Below are 24,930 nucleotides of genomic sequence, written 5' to 3'. Positions count from 1 at the left end.
TCTGCATTGCAACCACAGCTACGCCTGTGACTGCAATGCACTGTCAAGGCCTCAATCACTTCCGTGCACATCCTGGGGGGAACACACAGTGACCCTCATGTAACACCAGTCACTGCCTCACAATACATTACTGATTCTAAGTTACATCCTGTATTATACTCTAGAGCTGCGCTCACTATTCTGCTGGTGCAGTCACTGTGTACATACATTACATTACTGATCCCGAGTTACATCCTGTATTATACTCCAGAGCTGTACTCACTATTCTGCTGGTGCAGTCACTGTGTACATACATTACATTACTGATCCCGAGTTACATCCTGTATTATACTCCAGAGCTGCACTCACTATTCTGCTGGTGCATCCACTGTGTACATACATTACATTACTGATCCCGAGTTACATCCTGTATTATACCCCAGAGCTGCACTCACTACACTGCTGGTGCAGTCACTGTGTACATACAGTGGGGCAAAAAAGTATTTAGTCAGTCAGCAATGGTGCAAGTTCCACCACTTAAAAAGATGAGAGGCGTCTGTAATTTACATCATAGGTAGACCTCAACTATGGGAGACAAACTGAGAAAAAAAAATCCAGAAAATCACATTGTCTGTTTTTTTATCATTTTATTTGCATTTTATGGTGGAAAATAAGTATTTGGTCAGAAACAAAATTTCATCTCAATACTTTGTAATATATCCTTTGTTGGCAATGACAGAGGTCAAACGTTTTCTGTAAGTCTTCACAAGGTTGCCACACACTGCTGTTGGTATGTTGGCCCATTCCTCCATGCAGATCTCCTCTAGAGCAGTGATGTTTTTGGCTTTTCGCTTGGCAACACGGACTTTCAACTCCCTCCAAAGGTTTTCTATAGGGTTGAGATCTGGAGACTGGCTAGGCCACTCCAGGACCTTGAAATGCTTCTTACGAAGCCACTCCTTCATTGCCCTGGCGGTGTGCTTTGGATCATTGTCATGTTGAAAGACCCAGCCACGTTTCATCTTCAATGCCCTTGCTGATGGAAGGAGGTTTGCACTCAAAATCTCACGATACATGGCCCCATTCATTCTTTCATGTACCCGGATCAGTCGTCCTGGCCCCTTTGCAGAGAAACAGCCCCAAAGCATGATGTTTCCACCACCATGCTTTACAGTAGGCATGGTGTTTGATGGATGCAACTCAGTATTCTTTTTCCTCCAAACACGACAAGTTGTGTTTCTACCAAACAGTTCCAGTTTGGTTTCATCAGGCCATAGGACATTCTCCCAAAACTCCTCTGGATCATCCAAATGCTCTCTAGCAAACTTCAGACGGGCCCGGACATGTACTGGCTTAAGCAGTGGGACACGTCTGGCACTGCAGGATCTGAGTCCATGGTGGCGTAGTGTGTTACTTATGGTAGGCCTTGTTACATTGGTCCCAGCTCTCTGCAGTTCATTCACTAGGTCCCCCCGCGTGGTTCTGGGATTTTTGCTCACCGTTCTTGTGATCATTCTGACCCCACGGGGTGGGATTTTGCGTGGAGCCCCAGATCGAGGGAGATTATCAGTGGTCTTGTATGTCTTCCATTTTCTAATTATTGCTCCCACTGTTGATTTCTTCACTCCATGCTGGTTGGCTATTGCAGATTCAGTCTTCCCAGCCTGGTGCAGGGCTACAATTTTGTTTCTGGTGTCCTTTGACAGCTCTTTGGTCTTCACCATAGTGGAGTTTGGAGTCAGACAGTTTGAGGGTGTGCACAGGTGTCTTTTTATACTGATAACAAGTTTAAACAGGTGCCATTACTACAGGTAATGAGTGGAGGAAAGAGGAGACTCTTAAGGCCCCGTCTCACATAGCGAGATCGCTAGCGAGATCGCTGCTGAGTCACAAGTTTTGTGACGCAACAGCGACCTCCATAGCGATCTCGCTATGTGTGACACGTACCAGCGACCAGGCCCCTGCTGCGAGATCGCTGGTCGTGTCGGAATGGCCTGGACCTTTTTTTGGTCGTTGAGGCCCCGCTGACATTGCTGAATCGGTGTGTGTGACACCGATCCAGCGATGTCTTCACTGGTAACCAGGGTAAACATCGGGTTACTAAGCGCAGGGCCGCGCTTAGTAACCCGATGTTTACCCTGGTTACCAGCGTAAATGTAAAAAAAAACAAACAGTACATACTCGCCTTCTGATGTCCGTCAGGTCCCTTGCCGTCTGCTTCCTGCTCTCACTGACTCCCGGCCGTACAGTGAGAAGTGAGAGCACAGCAGTGACGTCACCGCTGCGCTCTGCTCTCACTGTATGTACGGCCGGATCTCAGTCAGAGCAGGAAGCAGACGGCAAGGGACCTGGACACCGAAAGGCGAGTATGTACTGTTTGTTTTTTTTTACATTTACGCTGGTAACCAGGGTAAACATCGGGTTACTAAGCGCGGCCCTGCACTTAGTAACCCGATGTTTACCCTGGTTACCCGGGTGCTGCAGGGGGACTTCGGCATCGTTGAAGACAGTTTCAACGATGCCGAAGTCGTTCCCCTGATCGTTGGTCGCTGGAGAGAGCTGTCTGTGTGACAGCTCCCCAGCGACCACACAGCGACTTACCAACGATCACGGCCAGGTCATATCGCTGGTCGTGATCGTTGGTAAATCGCTTAGTGAGACGGGGCCTTTAAAGAAGAAGTTACAGGTCTGTGAGAGCCAGAAATCTTGATTGTTTGTTTCTGACCAAATACTTATTTTCCACCATAAAATGCAAATAAAATGATAAAAAAAACGACAATGTGATTTTCTGGATTTTTTTTTTCTCAGTTTGTCTCCCATAGTTGAGGTCTACCTATGATGTAAATTACAGACGCCTCTCATCTTTTTAAGTGGTGGAACTTGCACTATTGCTGACTGACTAAATACTTTTTTGCCCCACTGTACATTACATTACTAATCCCGAGTTACATCCTGTATTATACTCCAGAGCTGCACTCACTATTCTGCTGGTGCAGTCACTGTGTACATACATTACATTACTGATCCTGAGTTACATCCTGTATTATACCCCAGAGCTGCACTCACTATTCTGCTCGTGCAGTCACTGTATACATACATTACATTACTGATCCTGAGTTACATCCTGTATTATACTCCAGAGCTGCACTCACTATTCTGCTGGTGCAGTCACTGTGTACATACGTTACATTACTGATCCTGAGTTACATCCTGTATTATACCCCAGAGCTGCACTCACTATTCTGCTGGTGCAGTCACTGTATACATACATTACATTACTGATCCTGAGTTACATCCTGTATTATACCCCAGAGCTGTACTCACTATTCTGCTGGTGCAGTCACTGTGTACATACATACATTACTGATCCTGAGTTACATCCTGTATTATACTCCAGAGCTGCACTCACTATTCTCCTGGTGCAGTCACTGTGTACATACATTACATTACTGATCCTGAGTTACATCCTGTATCATACTCCAGAGCTGCACTCACTATTCTGCTGGTGCAGTCACTGTGTACATACATTACATTACTGATCCTGAGTTACCTCCTGTATTATACCCCAGAGCTGTGCTACAGAAGCACAATTATCAGCATTTGATAAGTGTTTACACTTTTATTGACAAATACATCAAGTTTATGTAAAGTCTCAATATATCCAGGGTTAATCCTTATCTTCCAGACTTCTGCCCTTCGCCCTGGCATCTGGATATCGGCTTCTGAGCCAGATCCTGACTGATGATCGCCCATTCCTGTCTCATCACTTCTTGGAGTTCATCACAATTTCCTGCTTTTGTTTCTTCACTCGCTTGTTGAGGATTCACCAGAAGATTTCTGGGGAATTTCCTAGACAATGACCAAAACTTTCAAAGATTTGTTCATCGAGCTACTTAGTTACCACTTTTGCCTTGTAACATGGTCTCCGTCATGCAGAAAAACGCCTGATCATCGCCCAATGCTCCTGGATGGTTGGGATAAGTTGCTTTTGGAGGATGATTAGGTCCCATTCTTTATTCAGGGCCCTGTTCTTAGACAGAATTGTTAGTGAACTCGCTCCCCGAATGAAAAGCCGTCACACATGAATGGTCTCAGGATGCATTACTGTTAGCATGACACAGGACTCATAGCAGCTTCACCTTTTCTTCTCCAAACAAATATTCTTCCAGAATTCCCAAACAGTTTGGAGGGGGCTTCATCAGAGAAAACCATTTTCCCCCAGTCCTCTGCAGTCCAATACATGTACTTCCTGCAGAATGTCAGTCTGTCCTTCTTGTTTTTCTTGGACATAAGTAGCTTCTTTGTTGTCCTTCTGGACACCAGGCCAACTTCTAAAAGCCTTCTCACTGTGGGTGCAGATGCACTGACTCCTGTCTGCTGCCTTTTCTGAGCAAGCTCTGCACTGGTGTTGAACTGATCCCGTAGCCGTATCTTCTTTAGGAAACGGTCTTGGCAATTGCTTGTCTGAAGCCTTTTTCACAGCAATTGAACTTCTCTCGTTGAAGTTCTCGATGATCTGATAAATGGTTGATTTAGGGGCAATCTTACAAGAAGCAATGCCCTTGCCTGTAAAGCAAATTGCAGCTATAAAAACTGAAGCAGCAAACTTTGTGAAAACCAAAATTTATGTCAGTCTCAAAAGTTTTGGCCATGACTGTACATTACATTTTTTTCATCCTTTACTGATCCTAAGTTACATATCTTCAATCTAGACCATGAGTTGCTGGGTATGTACCATAACATCATCCTCCTTTCAGTGAGATTGGAGATTGTTGCACGTGACCTTTAAGTGACAGGTGAGGATCCCCATTACCATGGGCATGATAATGTCTGGCACCATAATTGGCACTTGGGAGGAGTTCAGAGGTGGATGTAACTGTTGCACGCCCTGTATCAGTGCTTTTAGGGCACTTTGTAGATGCCATCTTTTCATGCAGATCCTCGTGACCGGTTTTCTTTAATATCCTCAAAAAAATAAAGAAGGTGTTGTAATGTTTCCTCTACAGATTGAGGCTGCGGTTGTTGTTCTGCTGTAGGTTTCCCACACTGTCGCCTACTCCTGTTACTCATTCAGTACTAAGGAAAATAGTTTTTCTGGAGATAAGTAACAACACAGCTACATAATGGCCTTACTAATATAATCACATGAGTGGGCAAGTCACTGCCGTCAACAAGGTCAAAACACTCCTCTCCTGCTGCTGTTAGTCAGTACTCGCCCACATCCGTCTCCTTCATTCATCTGCATTTGTTGATCTATCCTATGATCTGATTTGCTAAGATATTCTTTCTCCAACTCCATCACAACACGTCTCCTCCTGCTGTGAGTCACTACCATTATCTGATTGGTTACAGGGTGTTTTATCCCCACCCACTGGGATCCTGATCACTGTTTGATCTCTTCCATTTGTAATTTGTCTTAAGATGTAATTGGTTACAAGGTATTTTGCACCCTTTATTTGTGAGTCTTACCATGATCTGATTGGTTTCAGTGTTCTTTTACTGTTTTATGTCCAATTCATCTTCTCTTGCTGTTATCGCTACTAAGATCTGATTGGTTACAGAGTGTTCTATCCCCACCCCCTCAGAGCTCATCTCCAACTGCTGTGATCCTTACCATAATCTGTTTGGTTACAGAGTGTTCTATCCCCTCCCCCTCACAGCTTATCTCCCCCTGGTTTGATGCCTTCCATGATCTGATTGGTCACAAAGTGTTCTATCCCCGCCCCCTCACAGCTACTCCTCCTTCGATCCCTATCATGATCTGATTGGTCACAGAGTGTTTTATTCCTTCCCGTGCCTAACTCATCTTCAGCTATTGGGATCCTGCCCGTTTCACTTTATCTCCTGAATTCATTAACTGCAATACATCTCCTGCCGCTGTGATTCCTACCATGACCTGATTGGTTATAAAATGCTCTTTCCCCACCCTTGAGCAACTAATTCCCTGCTGTCTTGATTACATCCATGACCTAATTGGCTACTGAGTGTTCTATCTCCACCCACTTCTCTTGCTGCTTGTGATACAAGGCTTTTTAATTGATCCTATCCCATTCTTGTGATCAGCGGGGGTCCCAGTGCTTGGATCTGTGCTGATCATACATTTACCATTTATCTTATGTACATGTTCCTTATGGGATGACCTGTTTGCCATATTGTTCCCCTCATCCTAAATTTGCAGCAAGGAAAACTAAAGTTTTAGACACTCATTCAAAAATTTGGTTAATCAATGTTGTCTCATTTACCCAGAAAAAACGTACTTTACACTGATGAGGGGCAAGTGTCCTGAAACAGGTGTATGTAGATGAGTGACTGGTTTGGCCAATGTCCCCAGTCATGTAGCAAGGCTGGATAAAGGGACATTGACTTATTGGGTGGCACTAACGAGATGCAGTCTCTTGGCTGGAAGTTTTTACTTCTTGTTACTTCCTTTATTTTCGTGTCCAAGTTTTTCCATTTTGGTGCACAAAGACATTAAAGGAACAAATCTCGGACTATTTCAGCCTGTGCTGCGCCCACAGATCTGTCTTCTATATTGTGCCCTGCAATTTCCCTTCCAGCAGACAAACACCTTCTGTTCTGACTCTATCAATTCCCGGAGATTGGTTTAACCCTTTACCTGGTATAACCTGTAAGAACAGCACTATAATCTACTGGAGTAGAAAGTGTTACGTCTTGTGTCTGCTGAGAAGTCACAGTGCTGCTGAGTGCTATAGTGAGGGGGTCACTTATAGAAGGAAAATGGCCCTCACCAAGTGCACAAATGCTGATTCTGTCCCCATTGTAGTGTGATTGGCAGCTCCTGTGCCAGGAAACAAACATTGCCACATATTATGTCACTCATATACATCAATATATAGTCTATATTTGTGCATCCTTCATTCACGGCTCTGTGCATTACTCACACATGCGCACTGCCGCCCCCACAGACGCCCTAAGAGTGTATAATGCAGAGGTCACACATGCGCACTGCCGCCTCCACAGACCCCCTAAGAGTGTATAATGCAGAGGTCACACATGCGCACTGCTGCCCCCACAGACCCCCTAAGAGTGCATAATGCGGAGGTCACACATGCGCACTGCCGCCCCCACAGACCACCTAAGAGTGTATAATGCGGAGGTCACACATGCGCACTGCCGCCCCCACAGACCCCCTAAGAGTGTATAATGCGGAGGTCACACATGCGCACTGCTGCCCCCACAGACCCACTAAAAGTGTATAATGCGGAGGTCACACATGCGCACTGCTGCCCCCACAGACCCACTAAAAGTGTATAATGCGGAGGTCACACATGCGCACTGCTGCCCCCACAGACCCACTAAAAGTGTATAATGCGGAGGTCACACATGCGCACTGCTGCCCCCACAGACCCCCTAAGAGTGTATAATGCGGAGGTCACACATGCGCACTGCTGCCCCCACAGACCCCCTAAGAGTGTATAATGCGGAGGTCACACATGCGCACTGCTGCCCCCCCAGACCCCCTAAGAGTGTATAATGCGGAGGTCACACATGCGCACTGCCGCCCCCACAGACGCCCTAAGAGTGTATAATGCAGAGGTCACACATGCGCACTGCCGCCTCCACAGACCCCCTAAGAGTGTATAATGCAGAGGTCACACATGCGCACTGCTGCCCCCACAGACCCCCTAAGAGTGCATAATGCGGAGGTCACACATGCGCACTGCCGCCCCCACAGACCACCTAAGAGTGTATAATGCAGAGGTCACACATGCGCACTGCTGCCCCCACAGACCCACTAAAAGTGTATAATGCGGAGGTCACACATGCGCACTGCTGCCCCCACAGACCCCCTAAGAGTGTATAATGCGGAGGTCACACATGCACACTGCTGCCCCCACAGACCCACTAAAAGTGTATAATGCGGAGGTCACACATGCGCACTGCTGCCCCCACAGACCCACTAAAAGTGTATAATGCGGAGGTCACACATGCGCACTGCTGCCCCCACAGACCCCCTAAGAGTGTATAATGCGGAGGTCACACATGCGCACTGCCGCCCCCACAGACCCCCTAAGAGTGTATAATGCGGAGGTCACACATGTGCACTGCTGCCCCCCCAGACCCCCTAAGAGTGTATAATGCGGAGGTCACACATGCGCACTGCCGCCCCCACAGACGCCCTAAGAGTGTATAATGCAGAGGTCACACATGCGCACTGCCGCCTCCACAGACCCCCTAAGAGTGTATAATGCAGAGGTCACACATGCGCACTGCTGCCCCCACAGACCCCCTAAGAGTGCATAATGCGGAGGTCACACATGCGCACTGCCGCCCCCACAGACCACCTAAGAGTGTATAATGCGGAGGTCACACATGCGCACTGCTGCCCCCACAGACCCCCTAAGAGTGTATAATGCGGAGGTCACACATGCGCACTGCTGCCCCCCCAGACCCCCTAAGAGTGTATAATGCGGAGGTCACACATGCGCACCGCTGCCCCCACAGACCCCCTAAGAGTTTATAATGCGGAGGTCACACATGCGCACTGCTGCCCCCACAGACCCCCCTAAGAGTGTATAATGCGGAGGTCACACATGCACACTGCTGCCCCCCCAGACCCCCTAAGAGTGTATAATGCGGAGGTCACACATGCGCACCGCCGCCCCCACAGACCCCCTAAGAGTGTATAATGCGGAGGTCACACATGCGCACTGCCGCCCCCACAGACCCCCTAAGAGTGTATAATGCAGAGGTCACACATGCGCACTGCCGCCCCTACAGACCCCCTAAGAGTGTATAATGCGGAGGCCACACATGCGCACTGCCGCCCCTACAGACCCGCTAAGAGTGTATAATGCAGAGGTCACACATGCGCACTGCTGCCCCCACAGACCCTCTAAGAGTGTATAATGCTGAGGTCACACATGCGCACTGCCGCCCCCACAGACCCCCTAAGAGTGTATAATGCAGAGGTCACACATGCGCACTGCCGCCCCCACAGACCCCCTAAGAGTGTATAATGCTGAGGTCACACATGCGCACCGCCACCCCCACAGACCCCCTAAAAGTGTATAATGCTGAGGTCACACATGCGCACCGCCGCCCCCACAAACCCCCTAAGAGTGTATAATGCAGAGGTCACACATGCGCACTGCCACCCCCACAGACCCCCTAAGAGTGTATAATTCAGAGGTCACACATGCGCACCGCCGCCCCCACAGACCCCCTAAGAGTGTATAATGCTGAGGTCACACATGCGCACTGCCGCCCCCACAGACCCCCTAAGAGTGTATAATGCAGAGGTCACATATGTGCACTGCCGCCCCCACAGACCCCCTAAGAGTGTATAATGCAGAGGTCACAAAGGCGCACTGCCGCCCCCACAGACCCCCTAAGAGTGTATAATGCAGAGGTCACACATGCGCACTGCTGCCCCCACAGACCCCCTAAGAGTGCATAATGCGGAGGTCACACATGCGCACTGCCGCCCCCACAGACCACCTAAGAGTGTATAATGCGGAGGTCACACATGCGCACTGCTGCCCCCACAGACCCCCTAAGAGTGTATAATGCAGAGGTCACACATGCGCACTGCTGCCCCCCCAGACCCCCTAAGAGTGTATAATGCGGAGGTCACACATGCGCACCGCCGCCCCCACAGACCCCCTAAGAGTGTATAATGCGGAGGTCACACATGCGCACTGCTGCCCCCACAGACCCCCCTAAGAGTGTATAATGCGGAGGTCACACATGCGCACTGCTGCCCCCCCAGACCCACTAAAAGTGTATAATGCGGAGGTCACACATGCGCACTGCTGCCCCCACAGACCCCCCTAAGAGTGTATAATGCGGAGGTCACACATGCACACTGCTGCCCCCCCAGACCCACTAAAAGTGTATAATGCGGAGGTCACACATGCGCACTGCTGCCCCCACAGACCCACTAAAAGTGTATAATGCGGAGGTCACACATGCGCACTGCTGCCCCCACAGACCCCCTAAGAGTGTATAATGCGGAGGTCACACATGCGCACTGCTGCCCCCACAGACCCCCTAAGAGTGTATAATGCGGAGGTCACACATGCGCACTGCTGCCCCCCCAGACCCCCTAAGAGTGTATAATGCGGAGGTCACACATGCGCACTGCCGCCCCCACAGACGCCCTAAGAGTGTATAATGCAGAGGTCACACATGCGCACTGCCGCCTCCACAGACCCCCTAAGAGTGTATAATGCAGAGGTCACACATGCGCACTGCTGCCCCCACAGACCCCCTAAGAGTGCATAATGCGGAGGTCACACATGCGCACTGCCGCCCCCACAGACCACCTAAGAGTGTATAATGCGGAGGTCACACATGCGCACTGCTGCCCCCACAGACCCCCTAAGAGTGTATAATGCGGAGGTCACACATGCGCACTGCTGCCCCCCCAGACCCCCTAAGAGTGTATAATGCGGAGGTCACACATGCGCACCGCCGCCCCCACAGACCCCCTAAGAGTGTATAATGCGGAGGTCACACATGCGCACCGCTGCCCCCACAGACCCCCTAAGAGTTTATAATGCGGAGGTCACACATGCGCACTGCTGCCCCCACAGACCCCCCTAAGAGTGTATAATGCGGAGGTCACACATGCACACTGCTGCCCCCCCAGACCCCCTAAGAGTGTATAATGCGGAGGTCACACATGCGCACCGCCGCCCCCACAGACCCCCTAAGAGTGTATAATGCGGAGGTCACACATGCGCACTGCCGCCCCCACAGACCCCCTAAGAGTGTATAATGCAGAGGTCACACATGCGCACTGCCGCCCCTACAGACCCCCTAAGAGTGTATAATGCGGAGGCCACACATGCGCACTGCCGCCCCTACAGACCCGCTAAGAGTGTATAATGCAGAGGTCACACATGCGCACTGCTGCCCCCACAGACCCTCTAAGAGTGTATAATGCTGAGGTCACACATGCGCACTGCCGCCCCCACAGACCCCCTAAGAGTGTATAATGCAGAGGTCACACATGCGCACTGCCGCCCCCACAGACCCCCCTAAGAGTGTATAATGCAGAGGTCACACATGCGCACCGCCGCCCCCACAGACCCCCTAAGAGTGTATAATGCTGAGGTCACACATGCGCACCGCCACCCCCACAGACCCCCTAAAAGTGTATAATGCTGAGGTCACACATGCGCACCGCCGCCCCCACAAACCCCCTAAGAGTGTATAATGCAGAGGTCACACATGCGCACTGCCACCCCCACAGACCCACTGCAGCCCCCACAGACCCCCTAAGAGTGTATAATTCAGAGGTCACACATGCGCACCGCCGCCCCCACAGACCCCCTAAGAGTGTATAATGCTGAGGTCACACATGCGCACTGCCGCCCCCACAGACCCCCTAAGAGTGTATAATGCAGAGGTCACATATGTGCACTGCCGCCCCCACAGACCCCCTAAGAGTGTATAATGCAGAGGTCACAAAGGCGCACTGCCGCCCCCACAGACCCCCTAAGAGTGTATAATGCAGAGGTCACACATGCGCACTGCCGCCCCCTCAGACCCCCTAAGAGTGTATAATGCGGAGGTCACACATGCGCACTGCCGCCCCCTCAGAGTGTATAATGCTGAGGTCACATATGCGCACTGCCGCCCCCACAGACCCCCTAAGAGTGTATAATGCAGAGGTCACACATGCGCACTGCCGCCCCCTCAGACCCCCTAAGAGTGTATAATGCGGAAGTCACACATGCGCACTGCCGCCCCCACAGACCCCCTAAGAGTGTATAATGCAGAGGTCACACATGTGCATTCATGCTCCATTCACACAAGGGTCTTTTGGTTCCAACCCTTGTTTCCAGAATTGGTGGGGGATCTAGCATTCGGATTCTGAACAATTTAGAGGTCGGACCCCCCTAACTCTTCTATGGTCCTATAAAAGTGAATGGAGCGGTGGTCTCTCATCTGCACTACTACTGTTCACATAGACCCATCAGAGTGAATGAAGTGGTGATCACCCGTATACACTAGGGTTCCCACAGATCCATTGAAGTAATCAGAGTGGTGGTCACACTTGGCCACTGCCAAGTCCATAAAAGTGAATGGAGCAGTAGTTACACATTTGCATTATTGCTCCTTTCACACAGGGGATTTTGGACCTCCTGTTGCTGTGTTCAGACCCCCAATGATCTAGCGGGTAGACCTCCACTCGTGCTTCTTTAGACCCATAAAACACCATGGACTGACAGTCACTCATGTGCACTACCGCCCCCACAGATCCATAAGAGTGAATGAATCGGGGGTCACGCAGGCGCACTACTGTTTACTTAAAACATGGGAGGATTCGGACCCCCACTTGTGGTTCATTAGACCCATAAAATTTAGTGGAGAAGAGGTCACACATGCACACTACTGTTCCATTCACACTTTGGGCCCTTTCCTGTGATGGCATTTGGAGTTCAGACCCCCAACGATCTAACGGGTAGACCCCCACTTATGCTTCATTAGACCTATAAAACTTAATAGAGTGGTGGTCTTTCATGCCCACAGATCTATAAGGCTGAATGGAGCGGTGGTCAACACTTACTTCCGCACTCACAGGAGTAGATGGAGCGGTGGTCGCACATGCTCACTACTGTTTAACTCATTTTTTAACCCCTGTTGTCAGGATCGTTTTCGGACCCCCACCAATCCAGCAGTTAGACCCCCTCCGATCACCCATTTATCACCCATCCATAAACCTGACAATAAGAAGAGTGATGTGCTGAGACTTGTGGTTCATGCACACACGACTTACCCTGTATAGCGGTAGAAGAGACGCCTGAAGACACGTATTTACTATGAAGTAGTCACAGTGCGATTTCTCGTTGCAGAAACAACTGTGATAAACACCGGCTGTTACTTAGATTTTTTTCTTGATATAAACATGTCTGATATCCCCTAATTTGGAGAAAATATTCCTAACAGTGAAAGGAAAACTGTCTTTCCCTTCCTGACAGAGGATTCCGGAGAAATCGACTTGCATCATAAGGGTAACCAGTTCTAGGAAAAAAACATTTACAGAGGTCGTAGTATCATTGTGTCACCACTAGGAGCGCAGTCTAAAAAAAATTATAATTTTGAATATTTAATACCAAAAAGTATAATAATAGAGTCATTGTTAACCCTTTAATTATCACAGTTAACAACCACATAAGAGCTCGAGCAGAAGTGGTTTGGGAGATTTATATAATGAAGGGTGTGTTAATAATGGAGGCAATGTATCACCAAATGTCTGGTCATGTAAACCCCACTTCTGCTAACTATGCTACGACAGCCCAAATTACAGGAGAAATATGTAGTAAACAAAATTGAGGGGGTATATAATAAAGACAATAGTTTTATAATTCAAACATTTAAATTTAATGTTTATTCCAATTTTAGCAAGTGATCACCAATTTGCAGGATAGGTAATACCTTGATGATCATGGTGGGTTCGAAAGACCTTATTAGACTAGACTGGTGGTTGTGCCATGTATGTCTGTTCAATAGGGTCATAAACAATGAATGGACGTTTACATTCAGGTTGTCTGTGTCCTCTATCGGAGATGCATTTCTCCTTTAAGTAGGCACCAAGATTTCCTTGCGAAAGTCGCTACTCCCACTGAGTGCCTGATCCACGTGAATGATTATTTCTCTACAAGTAGACACACAGCTCTATAATCAGAAGCGGCAGGAGCTCATTTCAGGAATAATAACTTCATATATCGCTTTGTATTGTACAAATATTTTCATACTGATGAGATTTTGGCGTCATTTCCCATGTAGCAACAAGAGCATGAAGTGACTTGTCCATCTGCAGCATGGAAACTTCAAATTGGTTTACTACTTCTTTACACAATGCATATGAATACATTTACAGGACACAGAACTACTGCAATATCCCCAGTTCTTAGAATAGTGGACATAGGGGGAAACAGGCAACATGTTTCCCCCCAAATCTTCAGCCTCTTTTGTCTTCCACAGCCTTTTAATGCAATGATACTTTGGTGTCCTTTGAGCACCTAGATATGTGAATTAATCTACACTAGACCGATGGAATGCATAGCATAACCCAAAAATACAATTCTAAGTTTAGGCATGCACGTAGGCCCCATGGCGGTACCCAAGAAATTTGATAATTTGTGGGTTTGAAGACTGGCACATCTTTTTTTTCAGACATGTAATTATGCACATTCACAAAATCTTTCATTTGTAATAATTATTATTATTCTTGTTATTATTATTTAAATTATAATATGATTATTATATTACAAAAAAAGTATTTTAAGGCGCTGTCCATTTTTATGTATTTTTTAGATTATTATTTTGGAAGTTTAAATAATTGAGCATTATTTTTCCAAAGAAGTAATAGATTGCATAAAAAAAGTGTATATTATTTTTTTTACTACTAATAATTATTATTGGCATTATTGTTTTATTTTTATTTTGTATTTTAAAGTTAATGAATTGGGGAATAAAAACATTCTAAATCTAATTAATTTACTTTTGTCTCAATTTTCTACCAATTAAGACTACTTTCACACTTCCGTCTTTTCATATCCGTTGCAATGCGTCGTTTTGTGAAAAAAACGGATCCTGCAAATGTGCCCGCAGGATCCGTTTTTTTCCCATAGACTTGTATTAGCGACGGATCACGACGGATCCGTCATGTTTTGGCGGACCGTTGTCTGGAAAAAACGTTCAATGTAACGTTTTTTGTCTGCGTCGAAAAAACGTACAGCGATGGATCCTGCGGCGTCCGTTGATGGCTAGAATGGAAGCCTAAGGGCGCAGGATCCGTTGCTGTCCGTCAAATGACGGAATCCAGCAACAGATTCCGTTTTTTTACACTGAGAATGCCTGGAAGGATTTCTATTTCTTTAATTTAACCCATTTTTCCTGCAGCTGCTGCATCGACGGATCCGTCAAAAAACAGGATCCAGTGCATCCGTTTTTTACAATCTGCGCAGGATCCGTCCTTTCAACACTTTGACGGATTGTGACTGATTCTAAAAGACGGAAGTGTGAAAGAAGCCTAAGCAGACCTTTGCTTTCATTATTTCCCATTCACTGATATAGGCTGAAACCTACTTCTCACCGATGTGATTTTGGCTTCAATGTATCATATATGAGTTTGAGAGAGAACTGATACATTGTAACAAATCACTCACTTACAGCAATCAGAGATCTTGTAAATGTCGAGGAGTTAAAAGACACTATACTATGACTATATTCTATTTACAAACACTCGGGAAAACCCTTTACAATCTGAGGTCTGGACAGGTTTCAGAATGGGGGTCAGTAAAACTGCATGGGCCCGGGGTCCTGTTATTATAGCTTATTGAGTATTCTCTTTTGAACACATGTGTTAATGTTTTCATTAGAACCAAATGTTTGTTATATTCTCTATAAACCAATATACTTCACAGGAAACAGCAATAATTCTTCCCACCAGTCCTAGGATGCGAGTCCTCACCACAAACTCATGCTCTGAGTTATTAAGGACATGCATTCAACACTTTGTTAGAATAGAAAACAACAAGATCCCCTTCTAGACTTCGATATTGGATCAATGCCAATGACACTCCAAGTCATTACACTAGCGCAAACTACTGTAACACTGCCCCCTATAGCTAAAACAATAACTGCAATAATACTGTTCCTATCTACAAGAATATGGCTACTATAATACTGCCCCTATATACAAGAATATAACTACTATAATACTGCCCCTATGTGCAAGAATATAACTACTATAATACTGCTATGTACAAGAATATAACTACTATAATACTGTCCCTATGTACAAGAATATAACTACTATAATACTGCTATGTACAAGAATATAACTACTATAATACTGCCCCTATGTACAAGAATATAACTACTATAATACTGCTCCTATGTACAAGACTATAACTACTGTAATACTGCCCCTATGTACAAGAATATAACTACTATAATACTGCCCCTATGTACAAGAATATAACTACTATAATACTGCTGCTATGTACAAGAATATAACTACTATAATACTGCCACTATGTACAAGAATGTAACTATTATAATACTGCCCCTATGTACAAGAATATAACTACTATATTACTGCCCCTATGTACAAGAATATAACTACTATAATACTGCCCCTATGTACAAGAATATAACTACTATAATACTGCCCCTATGTACCAGAATATAACTACTATAATACTGCCTCTATGTACAAGAATATAACTACTATAATACTGCTCCTATGTACAAGAATATAACTACTATAATACTGCCCCTATGTACAAGAATATAACTACTATAATACTGCTCCTATGTACAAGAATATAACTACTATAATACTGCCACTATGTACAAGAATGTAACTATTATAATACTGCCCCTATGTACAAGAATATAACTACTATAATACTGCCCCTATGTACAAGAATATAAATACTATAATACTGCCCCTATGTACAAGAATATAACTACTATAATACTGCTCCTATGTACAAGAATATAACTGCAATAATACTGCCCCTATGTACAAGAATATAACTGCTATAATACTGCTGCTATGTATAAGAACAGGGTAGTGATATAATTTACAGGAGATTGTGTTGATGAGCCTTTGTCCTTGGCCGGTACAACCTCCCTGATGACGCATCGGACAGACCAGGCATTATATATATCACCCGTTTTTGTTGCATTGTCTCCTCTTCTTATTGAGAACAGATTGTTACTTTTTCAGAACACAATGAAATTGCAGGCGATGAATAATTATTTCCATTCTCAGGGGTGAATATGTTGCTTTTTCATGGGTGGAGGAATCAGCTTTGGTGAAAGGTTTTGGCAATGCACATATGTGGCGGTATATTCTTTAACTGAAGGCATAGAAAGGGTCAATTGGGGCTGCAGGGCAGCATGGGTGGCCGCCGTAGTATCTGCGGTCCTTCACAGTGAGGCGTTCTCCGGGCACAGATCCATCTTGTCTCAATTCAAAAAGAAAAAAAAAATGAAAAGAACTAAAAAATTGTTTTCCTCACAGACGGCGGAGCGTCCTCCGTGGCGTTTTCTTCCTTATTAGGGCACACCTCTGAGGCTGGAGCTCACCTCTGGCTGCAATCTAGCCAAAAATCACTAGTTCCTATATTTAACGGGAACATCTCTGATGGATTGGGATGGACGGAGGCTGATTTGGCAGAGACATGGCGGATTCCTGTGTCTGACGGTCTTATTTATAGGGGTCCGTGCCCTTATCTGCCTCCCCTCAAAGGGGGACCTGTATGTTGTGAGCGCGCGCCCCGCACGACTCTACCGCTATTATGTGCTGAACGTAGGACCAGTAGAGAAGCCGGATTATCATTACGTGCGGGAGTTGCGTGCAATATATTAACGGAACGTGCAACTTTTTGCTCTAAAAAGCCTAAAAAAACGGTAACAGGCAAAACTAAAGGGCCGATTCATCCTTTACGGGGGGTTTGAGGTCAAGTTTCTTGTTGTTGTTTGTACTCGTTAACAGTTCTTGCACCAAATTCGTCAAAATGGCGCACACGGTTCATTAATTTGAAGCAATTTAAAAAAGAAAAATTGGTGTTTTTTTTTGTCTTTTGCCTTTTCGGTGCCTTTTTAGAACAAAAAAAGTTGCATTTTTGCTAAAGTTAAAAAATGTAACATTTACAAGCGTACATAAAGTTACTCCCAGGGTGGGACAGGGGGTACATTTGCAAAAAAATTGCAATTTTTTGTTTAAACAGTGATGAATGCAAATATCTTTTCAGACCACATTCCCGGATGTAAAAATAAACAAGGGAACACATATAAGAAAAGACTTAAAAAATGGCAAAAATTAAAAGAAGAACTGAAAAACAGGCAAGAAGCGCAACAACGAATTGAAAAGAACATTTTTTAATTTTGCACAAAATTCATGATTTTGAAGAATCTGGAGTTAGGAACTGCAACAAATAGAACATAAAGAAAGAAAAGTGACTTAAAACCCCTACAAATGATAAATTGGGTGGGCGCGTCTATTTTTTGCCAACATTGGGGCCATTTTTTTGCCCGCCGAGTGGTGTCTGTACCCGTCGATTTTCACTTCCTCATAATTAGTTGAAATTTATAAAAATGAAAATTTCTGCAATTTTCTGATTTTCGGCTATAGGTAAGATCTCTGCTTGCTGTCAGCAAATTAAAGCATTGCTGCAGCAAGCAGAGATATGTTGGAAAGTTGCTTAATTTTGGCAAAATTTACCTTCACAGCTGTAATGTGACATGAAAAGGAGTCGGTTTTCCTGATAATTTGCGTATGATGGCGCCGGGCACCGCTGTCTCGTGTCCAGCTGAGACGCACATGTGGAGTTGGTTTCTCTCTGAATGGAAACGACACATCCGCTTAATTGACTGCAAGCTCGTTGTGGAATTTTTATGAACAATTCGGGAGGGGGTTCACATATTTCTGTGATTTTTTTTTTTTCGCGTGTGTGTGTCGCTGTTGGTAATATACTGGTCTGCTGGGTTCCAGTTATTCTAAGATGTCAGATCCCATCTCTCGTGGCGGACGATGATGGTTGTTTCAGGTTTAGAGGAAGAACCTCGTGGGCGGGGCATCTACTCATGGGCGTAAACCTCTGATTTTATTTTATTTTTCTGTCTCTCCAGCAGTTACAATCTCACCTCCCTGAAGCCGTATTATCAGGTGGATGAAAACGAGGACAACCCGTACATCTGCTCATCTCACCGAGACAACGGGATGTTGAAATGTCAGGACATCCCCGCCAAAATCGACTGCTCCAATTTCAACTTCCCAGAATTCGGCAGCAGGAACCACTGTGATCTAAACCAGTACTACAACGTATGCAAAGCCGGAGAGCTGAATCCTCACAAAGGGGCCATTAATTTTGATAACATTGGCTACGCCTGGATAGCCATTTTTCAGGTGAGAAAATTTGGTATTTTTTGGAGGCGGGGCAGGGACATTATGGCCATGGGTCCTTTACGAACCAACAAAGTTAGAACAACTTATTTACTTGGCTAATATCCCTGGTCGTGTTGACATTACATCCACTGAAGGGCCGGATTTTCTGAAAACTTTAATTACTTCCACTAGGTGGCACTAACAAACTTTTTTTCCCCTCTGGGGTAGAGAAGTAATTTGCATTTTTTCCCATGATGCATTGCTGCACATAACTTGTCTCCATAAGATGAGTGAGTACTTCCATAAATCTACCTAACTGTAATACATCTGATGAATTTTTGTGGTCTATAAGGGCCATGGACCCCTGGGCATTACCCCAAGGCCCAAATAGTCACCAGGGGGCGTTAGATACAGACTCTATCAGTGTGAGAATGGAGGGAAGATGTCTTCACATTACTTTTATCTGCTGTCACTCCTGATTTCTTCACCGTGTCCCGTCAGGAACATCCTAATCGCATCTCACCCATCCCTAACGCGTTTTACATGAATTGTCGCAGTTTCGCGCTCCTTCATTTAATTACTTATATCTGCGTCGTGTAAATCCGCGCTCTTCTCTCTGCACCTCGCTAACTCAATCACAACTGGCAAGACACCGTTCCCTTAAGAATACCGATCTACAAGGGGGGGAGGGATGGAGTCTTAAAGGGCTAGTGCAATCTTAAAGGAATTTCCTGGTGTTATCTAAAAAAGAGCTGAACTGTAACTGCAACTCTCTAATGTGCCTTTTTTTTAAGATCTCTGTTTTACTTTCAGTGGATGCAAATATTCTATTTTTTTTAAGAGCCAAATTTAGTCTTCTTTGCACTTCTGAGGATTTGTTACAATGTATGTGGATTCCAGATTGATTGCTTTTCCCTCGTCCATGCATTGTGAACTAGGTCAGAAATGGTTTTTATTCACCACCAGCAAGCAGAGATTTTGCAAAAATCAAACTGGACAAACACGTTTCTTAAATACGCGACAACCAGCGATACTTGTCCTCCCAATACCCAGAATATAAAGGGGTATTCGCAAAAAACATAGCTGCAAACAGCTCCACACCTGTCCACAGGTAGCGCGCAGTATTGCATCTCAGCTTTATTGAATGAAGATTAGCTGCAGTACCATATAGAACCTGTGGACTGGGGTGGCGCTGTTTTTGGAAGAAATTTGCCGTGGTTTGCTAATCGTGGTCAACGCCTTTACGTATATAGTAGCTCCCACTAGAGGGAGCAGGGTTCAACTTAACTCCTTCACGACCTGGCGATTTTTGTTTTTGCGCTTGAGAAAATAAATAAAATGCAGTGAAATAGTAGAAAAAAATGAATTCTGATTTTTTATTATTATTTTATTTTTTATTTTTTTGGGGGGGTGGATTTTGCAGCATTTATTGTATCATAAAGAATTATTCTCCAGAGGGTATATGATTACAGCAATGCCAAAGTTATTTTTGTTTGTGTCGCCTTTTTCAGAGACCTGTAACTTTTTTAGTTGTTCATAAAGGAGCTTTGTCTTGTTTTGTGTTTTTTTTTGCACCACATTGGGAAAAAAAATAAATGTGCAAATTCAGGCTTTTAGATTTATTTATTTTTATGGAATTTACCATCATTAATTTTATACTTTCAGAGATTGGAATTATTTATTTATTTATATTTTATTTTTATTCTGAAAATGAAAAGGGGGGAAATTTTATTATTTTTTTTAAATTTTAAATGAATTTTTACTTATGTTTTTAGTCCCCCTATGGGACTTGAACTGCGAAAGTTTAATCACTATTTACTGTCTCACATTCATGCAACAAGCAGCATGGCTTTCAACCGTTTAAATGTTGCTTTCAGAGACTGACAGTGGCGTCTAAACCGTTAGGTTAAGTTCACACTGGGCGTTTTTGCTACGTTTTTTGCGCAAGTTTTCAGCTGCATTTTAGGCCGGTTTCACACGTCAGTGGCTCCGGTACGTGAGGTGACAGTTTCCTCCCGTACCGGAGACACTGACACACGTAGACCCATAAAAATCAATGCATCTGTTCAGATGTCATTGATTTTGTGCGGACCGTGTGCGGACCGTGTCTCCGTGTGCCAAACACGGAGACATGTCAGTGTTCGTGGGAGCGCACGGATTACACGGACCCAATAGAGTCAATGGGTCCGTGTAAAACACGCACCTCACACGGACATTCTCCGTCTGGGGTCCGTGTGGCGTGCCGGAGACAGCGCTACAGTAAGCGCTGTCCCCCCCACATGGTGCTGAAGCCGCCATTCATATCTTTCCTGTAGCACCGTTTGCTACAGAGAAAATATGAATGATAGTGTTTAAACTAAAGATCCATGTGTCCGCCGCCCCCCCACCCCCTGTGCGCCCCCCCGCTGGTCAGAAAATACTTATCCGGGTCCCCCGTCGGCTGTCGCTCCTTCCTGGTCTGGCCGCGCCTCCTACTGTATGCGGCCGATTACAGTCATGAATATGTGGCTCCACCTCCAATAGGGGCGGAGCCGCCTATTCATGAGTGTAAATGAGCGGCCCCACGTGACCGCATACAGTAAGCCGCAGCCAGACCAGGAAGGAGCGACTGCCGACGGGGGATCCGGGTAGGGCTACGTTCACATTTGCGGTCAGCGCCGCAGCGTCGGGCGCCGCAGCGGCGCCGCATGCGTCATGCGCCCCTATATTTAACATGGGGGCGCATGGACATGCGTTGTGCTGCGTTTAGCGCCGCATGGCCGCAAGCGTTGGACGCAAGAAACGCATCAAGTTGCATTTTTTTTGCGTCCAACTTGCGGCCAAAAACGACGCATGCGGCGCAAAACGCAGCGTTTTAGCGTGCGTTTTGCCGCGGTTTTGTTGGCGTTGTGCGCTGCGGCGCCGACGCTGCGGCGCACAACGCAAATGTGAACGTAGCCTAAGTATTTTCTGACCAGCGGGGGGGCGCACAGGGGGTGGGGGGGCGGCGGACACATGGATCTTTATTTTAAACACTATTCTTCATATTTTCCCTGCAGCAAACGTTGCTGCAGGGATGATATGAATCGCAGCTTCAGCACCATGCAGAGTGGGTACCACACGCTCCGTGTGGTACCCACTCGCCATACGGGCGGCACACGTGTGCCGCAGGTATGGCCTCCGTGAGTTCCCAGGCACACGGACACGGATAACTCCGGTACCGATTTATTCCGGTACCGGAATTATCTGGACGTGTGGGACAGCCCGTACACACATTTTTTTGTCATCAGTATTTTGTGCTTTACATGTTTTTTTGGACATAGAGCATGTCAATTATTTCAGCATTTTTTCAGCATTTTTCATCCATTGACTTGAATGTATGGTGAAAAAAATGCAGGAATCAGTTCTGCAGCGGTTTTTTGTGCAAAACATCATTCTTTGGAATAGGACTTTTTTTTTCAATACTAAACTTTATCAGCATGCACAAGAGACAAATCTAGCATGCCAAAACTGCCGCAAAATAACGCCTCAAAAAACGCAAGAAAAAACAAGGAAAATCAGCTTTTTTTCAGCAGCTTCTTTCCTGCCAAGTGATCAAGAGAAAAAAAAACACTGCTAAAAGCGCCTAGTGTGACCTTACCCTTATACCACAGCGATCTGAGCTCGCTGCAGTTAGAGCCAGGTGCCGGCTGTATCACACAGCCTCCATTTGTACTAGTACGTACTATGTCGGGGGGGAGTTCCATGTTACAAGTTCTCTTTTATCTGTCCACGGAGGCGATTTGGAGCTCTGTATCAGAAAAACCTGAGCTCCAAAAGCTATGAAGATATATCCCGAATTGAACCAGCAGAGAATATTAACCCCCTGTAAATAGTGGACGTCCCCTTTAAGCGTTTTTAGCGGAGATAAGCGTCTAAAGTATGTGTTATGTTTCGAGCAGCGGCGTACGCGGCTCGGCTGGAGGTTGAGGATTGCAGCGTGTTACTGTACGGAGCCCCCATGGCGCGGTTTTAGCTTTTTCCTCCATAAATAAGGCTGCGAAGATAGAAGAATGTTATAGCTTTGGGTGTAAAACGCAGATAATGCCGCCGCTGAGAGAGACCGGGAGAGAGAAATTGATGAAACCGCAAGGAAATTGACTGTTCGGTGTTATGTGGCGACACGGCCGCTCTTATGGAGCCGAAATTTATAGTTGTGCAAATTCAGAGCGAGCGGGAGGTATTTATTCCAGGTAATGAATAGTCCAGCAGCCCCCCGAGCCTCACATGGCTACATAGAAAGTATAGATTACGGCAAATTACACACACCAAGACGACAGGTTTATTTTATTTTATTATAATTAAAAAAAGAACTTTCCACAGACAAATAAAAATCATCATGTGTGATTAACAAAATGGCCGCCATCACCGCTCTCCTGACAGACAAAGAGGGCCTCACTTGTTGCTGTCTGCGTTGCCCATAGTAACCAATCAGGGCTCAGCTTTCATTTCATAAGCAGCTCTGGTACAATGAAAGCTGCACCGTGATTGGTTGCTATGGGTAACAAGGACGGTTCTCTGTAATAATACACAGCAATATGGCGGCGAAACACTTTCTAATTTTTTTTCTGGGAGTCTCATCTTCTCGCACACAGAACCTACGAGTGTAATTAATAAGCAGGATGAGAGGTAGCGACCCGCACACTGCTAGATCAGCTTCACTACCTGAAGGTAGAAGCTAGCGGGAACATGGCCAGGTTACACTAATTATCCACATTATCTCCCAACATGACTGTGATGAATCAGCCGGCGCGGCCTCCTGCACTCACTGAGCTGTGCCGCCTCATATCAGCCATGGAGGAAATGTACAAATACTGAGCTTTACTGCATCATCGCGTGCAACATCTCTGCACGCTGCAAGTGACAGCGGGGAAAGGCAAGTGACTGTGTCAGACCTCCACCAATGCCACATGCTGAGCTCCACACCTTGTGTCTATCTATCCATCCGTGTCCGTGTGCTCACATGGCACATCAGTGTGGCACACGTGCGGCAGCCGTGTGCCGCCCGTGTGCCGACTGAGGACCACACGGACCGTGCAGGAGACAGCGCTACAGTAAGCGCTGTCCCCCCTGCGTGTGGTGCTGAAGCCACCATTCATTCCTTCTCCCCAGCAGCGTTCGCTGGAGAGAAGGAATGAAAAATTATGTTTTTTTTGTTTTTAAAATAAAGTTCCTGGTCACCTCCCGCCTCCCACCCCCTGTGCGCCCGCCCGCTTGCATTAAAATACTTAAACAGAACAAAAAAAAAAAAATTTGACAAAACCAGCTCACCTACTAGGCATTTGTTGTGGGGAAGCCCGGATGACGTGCAGTCTTCACGTGAAGCAATAGAACAAATAGAGGAGAAAATCCAGCTTCCAAAAATATCAAAATTTATTGAAGATAAAATCCAGAGTCCAAAAACATGGTTCACAGGAGAAGAAATAGCAGCAAGCTACATGTTTCGAACAATAAGTTCTTTTTCAAAGCTGCTCACCATGCACCAGAGTGAGGTTTAAATAGCAGCTGTGAAAATCACAGTGAATCACTCCACCACCTGATGCAGCAGTGATTATATACAATAAAAACGCAAAAATATCACAAAAAAACAAAGAAATATATAATATACATATGTAAAACATATAGTACAACTAGACAATGTGGATCTCTCAGTAATGAAACATAATTTCCTTGCGAGCATTTAAGCCCATGGGATAGCAAGTGTTAAGGTAAAACATCCAATAAGCTTCACGCGTCATTAGACGTCTCTTCAAGTCTCCTCCTCTGGCTGTCATCCCAAGCTTCTCAATGCCGACAACCAGAAGGAATGCAGTATTTCTTTGATGACTAGTAATAAAATGCTTAGAGGCATGAGACACAGAACGATTATTATTAGTAGACACAACAATATCAGTGATATGTTCAGAGATACGCGTCTTTAACATGCGAGTGGTACAACCTATGTAACTTAATTTGCATTTAATGCATGTTATCATATAAACCACATTCTTGCTATTGCAGTTAATAAATTGCTGGATTTTATGTTCTTGTTTATCACTGCTATCAGTAAAAGA

The 24,930-nt window shown here is 45.7% G+C and overlaps 1 protein-coding gene across 5 annotated transcripts in view; it reads left to right on the top strand.

The window, feature by feature from the left end:
• Positions 1–24,930, top strand: part of CACNA1H (calcium voltage-gated channel subunit alpha1 H) — a 417,575-nt gene that overhangs the window by 274,582 nt on the left and 118,063 nt on the right. For all 5 annotated transcript variants that reach the window (XM_077274375.1, XM_077274377.1, XM_077274373.1 and 2 more), the window contains exon 7: positions 18,604–18,880. In XM_077274375.1, coding sequence (XP_077130490.1) covers positions 18,604–18,880 — 277 coding nt within the window. The remainder of the gene's footprint in view (positions 1–18,603; positions 18,881–24,930) is intronic.

The sequence above is a fragment of the Ranitomeya variabilis genome, chromosome 7 (assembly GCF_051348905.1).
Source record: "Ranitomeya variabilis isolate aRanVar5 chromosome 7, aRanVar5.hap1, whole genome shotgun sequence".
NCBI lineage: Eukaryota > Metazoa > Chordata > Amphibia > Anura > Dendrobatidae > Ranitomeya > Ranitomeya variabilis.
Note: the sequence above shows the minus strand (reverse complement) of the source record. Positions and strands in the feature narration are given on the sequence as shown.